This window comes from Pseudoliparis swirei, chromosome 12 (assembly GCF_029220125.1).
Source record: "Pseudoliparis swirei isolate HS2019 ecotype Mariana Trench chromosome 12, NWPU_hadal_v1, whole genome shotgun sequence".
NCBI classification, from domain to species: domain Eukaryota; kingdom Metazoa; phylum Chordata; class Actinopteri; order Perciformes; family Liparidae; genus Pseudoliparis; species Pseudoliparis swirei.
This window is the reverse complement of record NC_079399.1, coordinates 21,911,076-21,921,695: the sequence shown is the minus strand read 5'-3', so window position 1 is coordinate 21,921,695 and position 10,620 is coordinate 21,911,076. Positions and strand designations below refer to the sequence as shown.

Below are 10,620 nucleotides of genomic sequence, written 5' to 3'. Positions count from 1 at the left end.
CTGAATATGGAACTGAGCTCAGAAGCATGTTTTTAATTTCTTCTTCACTGGAATGATGTATAGAGAATGTATATTAAGAATAATACAGTGGGTAATATATAATAATATAATATGTATTATTAGATATAATAATATAAAATAAGTGTATTAAATAGAAAGTGTCACATATAATATATAATAAAATAATGTATATATAATAAAATAATGTATATATAATAATATAATGTAATATAATATATTATTATGTATATATAATAATATCATGTATATATAATATAATATATATCTAATATAATGTATATATAATAATATATATAATAACAGTGTATTAAATATAATGGATACAACTTGATAAAACCTAAAGGAAGCTACTTCTAATCTGATGGAGATGCAGGGTTGCCGTGGAAACCAGCGGCCTACGTCTGAAGACGTGAGTTACAAAGAACCAGACGAGAACCCATAGAGTTAATTTTATTAGATTAAATCACAACACAGGGAGTAGTGCAGCCATGTCGCCAGGGACACAATACATGCTACAAAAGAATCCGTGGACACGCTTGCCTTACATTTGGTATCCGGACAGCGGGAAGAGTCACAAAGAAACATCGATGTTCACGTAAAGAAGTTCAGATCACAGAGTCACACTGAGACATGGCGATGGACCGGGATGCTGCGTCGTTATTGCGGTTCTGTGTGTGTGTGTGTGGTGCGCCGGGTGGAGGGTGTCAGTGGGCTCACGGGGGTGTTTCCACGACGGCTTCACGGCGCCACTGAACTCCTCTGCATGAGGAACGCACCGGCACGGCGTCCATGTGAGCGGAGGGAGTAAAAAAGTACAAAAAGACCGACTGGTTGGAAAGAGAGAAATACTTGGGAGGAGGAGGAGGGGGAGGAGGGGCGAGCGAGGTCTTCACCGCGAGGACCGTCCTCCACTCCCACCGGAGACTCCGCCCCCCTCCGGGTGAACCGTGTTGATATGCAGCCTGCAGGCCGGGCGGGGGGCGATGGCGGCTGTAACTAAGTGTGATGACGATGCTCTGCAGACGGACGCCGCGCTGCACTGACCCATCACCTCTCTCTCTCTCTCTCTTTCTTTCTTTTTTCAAATCTCCGACGCGGCTTCAAAATGGTGGATTCTTCTCCATTCAGCATCTGCTAGTTAGCGACGAGGTTGTGTTTAAGGGGGCGGGGCAGGGGGCGGGGCTTTAGTTCTGCGACACACACACACACTACGGCTAATCTACAAGGAAACATGCTCCCACAGTTAAAGCAGCCAAGAGACACAGGAACTACCCCCCCCCCCCCCCCCGCACACGCACGCACCCGATGACCCCCTGCGGTGCCCCTCCCCTCTTCAGGTAGAAGTCCTCACGGATTGGACGAGGCTTTCTGTCACAGGATGCAAAAACGAGGCCGAAACCCAAAGGCATGCAAATGAACTACGTTTACGTCTTCTTCTTTTTTATCACTGACGGCACAAAGCATGTTCTGGAAGGAACCGCCCCTCCTCCGCCGGGCGGCGCCGGGTCGATGTAACACACACAGCTAGTGTCGGTACACAGAGTAGCGGCGAATTCAACGCGGCGCGCCGCTGACGCTCCGGCCGGGCGAGACCGCGAGGAAAAATATTTTGCACACTTCACATTTTGGCAGTTGATCTTTTAAATAATTTAAATATATATTCATATTTATATATATATTTTCTGTGTGCGTATGTGTGTGTTGCGTGGAGATCTTTTTCAAAAATCTTTTAGCACAAATGACATTGTCATGCACACAAGAAGCAGATCCATTGAAAGGTAGTCCAATATATTATATATATATATTTTTCAGTGGAAATAGCTGCAAACTGAATGGAACATGAACTTCTTGGTGTGCAGTCCGGGCGGAGCGCCGTGAGCTCGCCCCCCCCCCTCTCCCCCCCCACCGCCTTATTTCTGGAGGTCGCACTGCAGCAGCAGCACGATGGACGGGTCGCTCTTCGCCGCCTCCTTGAACTCGTCCAGCGAGATCTGGTCGTCGTTGTTCTTGTCCATCTTGGAGAAGATCTTGTCCACCCTCTGCTCGGGCGTCAGGCCGTCCTCGTTCATCTTCATCATGATCACCGTGCCCACCATCTTGTAGATCGCCTGCAGACACAGGGGGGAAAGAGGGCGGGGCCTGAGAGGAGAGGAGACGCCGGGGCCGAGGTGTCTCCGTGCACAGCTGGAGCTGCCGCCATGATTGTGTGTGTGTCTCGTCTGATCCTGTAGGCTCCGCCCCCTTCTTCACAACCCCCCGACGTTGGCTCGTGCTGCCGGTTCGAAGTCTATCCCTGAATATGTATTTCAATATGTCTCTGACTGCGTTACCTGGATGATCTCCAGCATCTCCACACGCGTGATCTTGCCGTCCCCGTCCAGGTCGTACATGTTGAAGGCCCAGTTGAGCTTCTGCTCGAAGCTGCCCCGCGACGTGATGGACAGCGCGCAGATGAACTCCCTGAAGTCGATGGTGCCGTCGTTGTTCTTGTCGAAGGTCCTGAAGGCGTGCTGGGCGAACTTGGAGGCGTCGCCGTACGGGAAGAACTGTGAGGGGGAGGGGGGGGGGGAGGGGCATCAGAGGAACATCAGAGGAGGAACATTAAAGAAACATCAGAGGAACATTAAAGAAACATTAAAGAACTAGAATGTGCACTCGGTAGAGCGCATAGCTTCGCATATCACAAGATTGGGCGTTGAATTATGAACATTTTGGCATTAGTTGCATGCCAATTGGATATAAATTGACCGTGCTATGGTAAAAAGAAGGTTTTGACCTTTCATGACCTTGACCTTGACCTTTGACCCAATCAATCCCAAAATCTAATCAAATGGTCCCCGGATAATAACCAATCATCCCACCAAATTCCATGCAATTCGGTTTAATACTTTTTGACTTATGCGAATAACACGCATGCACGCATACAAATACACGGCGATCAAAACATTACCTTCCGCATTTTCAATGTGAAGGTAACTAGAACCGGCACTCGGTAGAGCGTATACCTTCGCCGCAGCCACTTTTTTGGTACTTGGCATGAGAGTGTGGGGAACTGTTAATTGATGTAACTTGATACCGGATATTGTGGTAAACATCACAAAAGAATTATGTATGAACATCAGCCTGGATTTATTGATTTAGAAAGAAAACCATGTAGTGGTACTCGATAGAATTTGGACTGTATGTAATGCCGTCATTATGATATGTCGTATATCACAGGATTGGGCATTGGATTATGAACATTTTGGCATTAGTTGCATGCCAATTGGATAAAAATTGACCGTGCTATGGTAAAAAGAAGATTTTTACCTTTTCATGACCTTGACCTTTGACCAGATCAATCCCACAATCTAATCAAATGGTCCCCAGATAATAACCAATCATCCCACCAAATTTCATGCGATTCGGTTTTATACTTTTTGAGTTATGCGGATAACACACAAACACACACACACAAACAAATAAACTAGAACGGGCACTCGGTAGAGCGCATACCTTCGCCGCAGACACTTTTTTGGTACCTTTTCATGACCGTGACCTTGACCTTTGACCCGATCGATCCCAAAATCTAATCAAATGGTCCCCGGATAATAAACAATCATCCCACCAAATTTCATGCGATTCGGTTTAATACTTTTTGAATTATGCGAATAACACGCATACAAATAAATAAATAAATACACAGCGATCAAAACATAACCTTCCGCATAATGCGAAAGGTAAACATCAGAGGAACATCAGAGGAACATCAGAGGAACATCAACACTGAGCCCCAGAAACACCTAGAAGACATATGAATGACTTGATATAACTGGTAACAACGAGTCCCACTGACCCATTGTCCACATCAGGAGGTCGTATTGACCCATCCTCAGTTATTAAAGAGCAACTATGAGGAGAGCGGGGATGGAACCGGCGACCTCGAGCTACAGCCGACTCCACCACCGAAGAAGAAGCTCTGGATGACACTGTGTGTCTCCACTGCATCTCATTTAGTAGATGCTCTGAGAACTTGAAGCTCCTCTGAGTGCCGACACATGAACACGAGGTCGGAGCGTGCGGGGGCCCCGCGGGGGGCCGCCAGGAGCCGAGTGACTCACTGGACACGACCTTCCACTCGACCTCTGGGGGCCGATGGGAGTTTTTTTAAGGATCTGTTGGTTGCCGAGAGCGATTCCTCGCAGCACGGCGGTCGTATCATGAGAACAACGTGATCACTGTAGCGCTGAGCTGCAGTCAGTCGATCATCTATATCGATATATACATCATATCATATCTGCCAAAGACACATTCAATCATCTAATTTGATTATGGTAGCTTCAAACTCCTCATGGACGTTAGAGGCGGAGTTAGACGGCGCGATCACACCAGACGCCACTTTTAAGAGCGCAGCCGCTGCTGCTTCATCCTATTGGCTGCCTTGGGCCTCCTGCTTGATCCTATTGGCTGCCTTGAGCCTCCTACTTCATCCTATTGGCTGCCTTGAGCCTCCTGCTTCATCCTATTGGCTGCCTTGGGCCTCCTGCTTCATCCTATTGGCTGCCTTGGGCCTCCTGCTTCATCCTATTGGCTGCCTTGGGCCTCTTGCTTCATCCTATTGGCTGCCTTGAGCCTCCTACTTCATCCTATTGGCTGCCTTGGGCCTCCTGCTTGATCCTATTGGCTGCCTTGGGCCTCCTGCTTGATCCTATTGGCTGCCTTGGGCCTCCTGCTTGATCCTATTGGCTGCCTTGGGCCTCCTGCTTGATCCTATTGGCTGCCTTGGGCCTCCTGCTTCATCCTATTGGCTGCCTTGGGCCTCCTGCTTCATCCTATTGGCTGCCTTGGGCCTCCTGCTTCATCCTATTGGCTGCCTTGGGCCTCCTGCTTGATCCTATTGGCTGCCTTGAGCCTCCTACTTGATCCTATTGGCTGCCTTGGGCCTCCTGCTTCATCCTATTGGCTGCCTTGGGCCTCCTGCTTCATCCTATTGGCTGCCTTGGGCCTCCTGCTTCATCCTATTGGCTGCCTTGGGCCTCCTGCTTCATCCTATTGGCTGCCTTGGGCCTCCTGCTTCATCCTATTGGCTGCCTTGGGCCTCCTGCTTGATCCTATTGGCTGCCTTGAGCCTCCTACTTGATCCTATTGGCTGCCTTGGGCCTCCTGCTTGATCCTATTGGCTGCCTTGGGTCTCCTGCTTGATCCTATTGGCTGCCTCGGGCCTCATACTTGATCCTATTGGCTGCCTTGGCCGAGTGTGTCATTGATGAGTGGTGCGTCTCCGCGCCTCGCTATGAAAGTTGAGAATATTTAAACTTTTAAGTGCGCCTGAAAAACGCTAAAAGAACGCGCCGCGCTGCATTTAAAAGGCGCCGCACTGTAGGGAAACGATGGTTTTGCCAGCGACGCGTTTTTGAGAGTCGCGTCTGATGTGATCGAGGCAAGAAAGACGAAAAGATGGAGGAGACTAAAATGAGTGATGCTACATGTACACCTGATGCTACACGTACACCTGATGCTACATGTACACCTGGTGCTACATGTACACCTGATGCTACATGTACACCTGATGCTACACGTACACCTGATGCTACATGTACACCTGATGCTACACGTACACCTGATGCTACATGTACACCTGGTGCTACATGTACACCTGGTGCTACACGTACACCTGATGCTACACGTACACCTGATGCTACACGTACACCTGATGCTACATGTACACCTGATGCTACATGTACACCTGATGCTACACGTACACCTGATGCTACACGTACACCTGATGCTACATGTACACCTGATGCTACATGTACACCTGATGCTACATGTACACCTGATGCTACACGTACACCTGGTGCTACACGTACACCTGATGCTACACGTACACCTGATGCTACACGTACACCTGATGCTACATGGACACCTGATGCTACATGTACACCTGGTGCTACATGTACACCTGGTGCTACACGTACACCTGATGCTACATGTACACCTGGTGCTACACGTACACCTGATGCTACATGTACACCTGATGCTACACGTACACCTGATGCTACATGTACACCTGATGCTACACGTACACCTGATGCTACATGTACACCTGGTGCTACATGTACACCTGATGCTACACGTACACCTGGTGCTACATGTACACCTGATGCTACACGTACACCTGATGCTACACGTACACCTGATGCTACACGTACACCTGATGCTACACGTACACCTGATGCTACACGGACACCTGATGCTACACGTACACCTGATGCTACATGGACACCTGGTGCTACATGTACACCTGGTGCTACATGTACACCTGGTGCTACACGTACACCTGGTGCTACATGTACACCTGATGCTACACGTACACCTGATGCTACACGTACACCTGATGCTACATGTACACCTGATGCTACATTAGCACCTGATTCTACATGTACACCTGATGCTACACACCTGATGCTACATGTACACCTGATGCTACATGTACACCTGATGCTACATGTACACCTGATGCTACATGTACACCTGATGCTACATGTACACCTGATGCTACATGTACACCTGATGCTACATGTACACCTGATGCTACATGTACACCTGATGCTACATGTGCACACCTGATGCTACATGTACACCTGATGCTACATGTACACCTGATGCTACATGTACACCTGATGCTACATGTACACCTGATGCTACATGTACACCTGGTGCTACATGTACACCTGATGCTACATGTACACCTGATGCTACATGTACACCTGATGCTACATGCACACCTGATGCTACATGCACACCTGATGCTACATGCACACCTGATGCTACATGTACACCTGATGCTACATGTACACCTGATGCTACACCTGATGCTACACCTGATGCTACATGTACACCTGATGCTACATGTACACCTGATGCTACATGTACACCTGATGCTACATGTACACCTGATGCTACATGTACACCTGATGCTACATGTACACCTGATGCTACATGTACACCTGATGCTACATGTACACCTGGTGCTACATGTACACCTGATGCTACATGTACACCTGATGCTACATGCACACCTGATGCTACATGTACACCTGATGCCATGTACACCTGATGCTACATGTACACCTGATGCTACATGTACACCTGATGCTACATGTACACCTGATGCTACATGTACACCTGATGCTACATGTACACCTGATGCTACGTACACCTGATGCTACACGCACCTGATGCTACATGGACACCTGATGCTACATGCACACCTGATGCTACATGCACACCTGATGCTACATGTACACCTGATGCTACATGTACACCTGATGCTACATGTACACCTGATGCTACATGTACACCTGATGCTACATGTACACCTGATGCTACATGTACACCTGATGCTACATGTACACCTGATGCTACATGGACACCTGATGCTACATGTACACCTGATGCTACATGGACACCTGATGCTACATGTACACCTGATGCTACACGTACACCTGATGCTACATGTACACCTGATGCTACATGTACACCTGATGCTACATGTACACCTGATGCTACATGTACACCTGATGCTACATGCACACCTGATGCTACATGTACACCTGATGCTACACGTACACCTGATGCTACATGTACACCTGATGCTACATGTACACCTGATGCTACATGTACACCTGATGCTACATGCACACCTGATGCTACACCTGATGCTACATGTACACCTGATGCTACATGTACACCTGATGCTACATGTACACCTGATGCTACACCTACACCTGATGCTACATGCACACCTGATGCTACACCTGATGCTACATGTACACCTGATGCTACATGTACACCTGATGCTACACCTACACCTGATGCTACACGTACACCTGATGCTACATGTACACCTGATGCTACAATTACACCTGATGCTACATGTACACCTGATGCTACATGTACACCTGATGCTACACGTACACCTGATGCTACAATTACACCTGATGCTACATGTACACCTGATGCTACATGTACACCTGATGCTACAATTACACCTGATGCTACATGTACACCTGATGCTACATGTACACCTGATGCTACATGTACACCTGATGCTACATGCACACCTGATGCTACATGTACACCTGATGCTACATGCACACCTGATGCTACATGTACACCTGATGCTACACGTACACCTGATGCTACATGCACACCTGATGCTACACCTGATGCTACATGTACACCTGATGCTACACCTACACCTGATGCTACACGTACACCTGATGCTACATGTACACCTGATGCTACACCTACACCTGATGCTACACGTACACCTGATGCTACACGTACACCTGATGCTACACGTACACCTGATGCTACACGTACACCTGATGCTACACGTACACCTGATGCTACACGTACACCTGATGCTACACGTACACCTGATGCTACATGTACACCTGGTGCTACACGTACACCTGGTGCTACACGTACACCTGATGCTACATGTACACCTGGTGCTACACGTACACCTGATGCTACACGTACACCTGATGCTACACGTACACCTGATGCTACATGTACACCAGTAGGACATGACCTCTGTTCACATGGCTTCATCAAAGCTACTTCAGCGAGCCGAATGCTTGAGGGAATACATGCATAATCCATGGGCTGTTTACAGTGTGTGTGTGTGTGTGTGTGTGTGTGTGTGTGTGTGTGTGTGTGTGTGCTCTTACAGTGACATGGCAGGCAGCAACAGAAACGTAGCCAGCGCACTGCTGTAGCTGCGACTGCGTCCAAGCCCCCAGGGTACAGAGCAGACACACACACACACACACACACGCACACACACGCACACACACACACACACACACACATCGTCTTGCTGTGAAACAGCTTCTCCTGAGACCAGCTTCACTTAAAGACCTTCTACATCCAAACCCCTTGTTTCCTCTGTTCGTGGTTTGCTCTTCTTCAGCCGCTCATCATCATCATCATCATCACCTCCTCCTGCCGTCCTCACGCTGGATTCAAGTTGACTCCACCTGGACAGGTACCAGCAGTCTAACAGCCTCACACCAGGTCATTTCAATGAAGTTTAGTCTCCTTTGTATGGATCAATATCACAGATCACAGGCTTCAGAGGAGCTCCAGGTTTGACCTCCACGGTGACCTAAGTCCTGCGCCGTGCTCACGGCTGAGGGCCCTCGTGACCCCGGTGTGTTCACGCTCCACTTCTAACTCCATAAATAGACTAAATTATAGTGACCTAATTCCAGTTGAATACCAGGTGGAGCCAGACACGTCTCACGTGCGCTGACTGTTTTGTATTAACGTTCGTTATGGATTTAGTTCATGTGAAATGGGTTCACACGTGTCTCCAGGCTGTGGATCTGGAGCTCGCCCCGGGCCACCGGCGTGTGATAGCGATGATTCTCGTTACCCGGAGAGTTTTGGAGGAGACATCACGTTTCTTTGTGAGAACCAGGGCGTTAGCAGAGTACGTTAGCTGCTTTAGCTTGTCCGTGATGGGAGGGGACAAAGACGAGGACAGTACGGGAACGCTGTAGCTCCTCCATGTCTCCAGGCGAGGAGCCGGTTCACTTGATGTCTTTCACACGTTTTCACCGATGCATCATTCTGGTGACACGTCCTCCAGACTCGTGCTGTCCACCCTTCGGTCGGCTTCTCGAGGAAATCTCAGAATTATATCACATATTCGTGGAATATGCCTACTACCAACTATGCCATTGCCCTGTTGAGACTCCGCCCACTCCTCCTCTCTACTTCCATCTGCCTGATGGATCATGGCGGTCTGGATGGTGGAATATGCCGACTACCAACTATCCATACACACTGTCGTATTCATTGTGTTGTTACTGTGTTTTAATTTGTGTGTAATGATTCCTTCTGGTCACATGACATCTATTGTTCTGTCTATCCTGGAGAGGGGTCCTCCTCTGTTGCTCTCCTGAAGGTTTCTTATCTTTTTTTCCCTGAAGGGTTGTTTGGGAGTTTTTCCTGATCCGATGTGAGGTCAAAGGTCAAAGGTCAGGGATGTCTATATGTACAGATTATAAAGCACTCTGAGGGGAATTTGTAATTTGTGAAAATGGGCTATACGAATCAACTGAATTGAATTGAATGTGTTCAGTGAGTGCAGTTAGTGACAGTGTGGGTGCCATGGTAACATAGCTCTGACAGCTTGACGGTGTAAAAGTCTGATGTGGACGTCCCCCCCAAAATGTCTCTTGCATATATACGAATAATATATATGTAAGAGACATTTTGTTTGTTTTTTGTTTTGTTGGACCTCCCACCACTAGGGGGCGGAGGGCAACTGTCAATTAAGACATAGGCCAATATAATCAGGAGGAGCACTGGGCCCAGGTGTTGCTCAGGTGGAAGGAGCACACAGTGGGACCTGCACTGTGTTTTAAATTTCATTTCATTTTTTGGGAATAGACAAATAGGTTTGGACAAGAAATGTATATTTTGGTTTGTGTTGGAACTTTATATATAACCTTTCACATTACAAACTGGATATTGCATCTGTTTATTGCACATGTCAAAACTAAACCTTCAAGCAACCATAGGGACCTTTTTTGATAGGCA

The 10,620-nt window shown here is 47.9% G+C and overlaps 1 protein-coding gene across 1 annotated transcript in view; it reads right to left on the bottom strand.

Annotated features, from left to right (window-relative positions):
* Positions 1–455: 455 nt before the first annotated feature.
* Positions 456–10,620, bottom strand: part of vsnl1a (visinin-like 1a) — a 29,745-nt gene continuing 19,580 nt past the window's right edge. Inside the window, exons 3-4 of the mRNA XM_056428189.1 lie at positions 2,352–2,567; positions 456–2,129 (exon numbers count right to left, since the gene is read on the bottom strand). Of these exons, the coding sequence (XP_056284164.1) occupies positions 1,932–2,129; positions 2,352–2,567 (414 nt within the window). The 3' untranslated portion in view covers positions 456–1,931. The remainder of the gene's footprint in view (positions 2,130–2,351; positions 2,568–10,620) is intronic.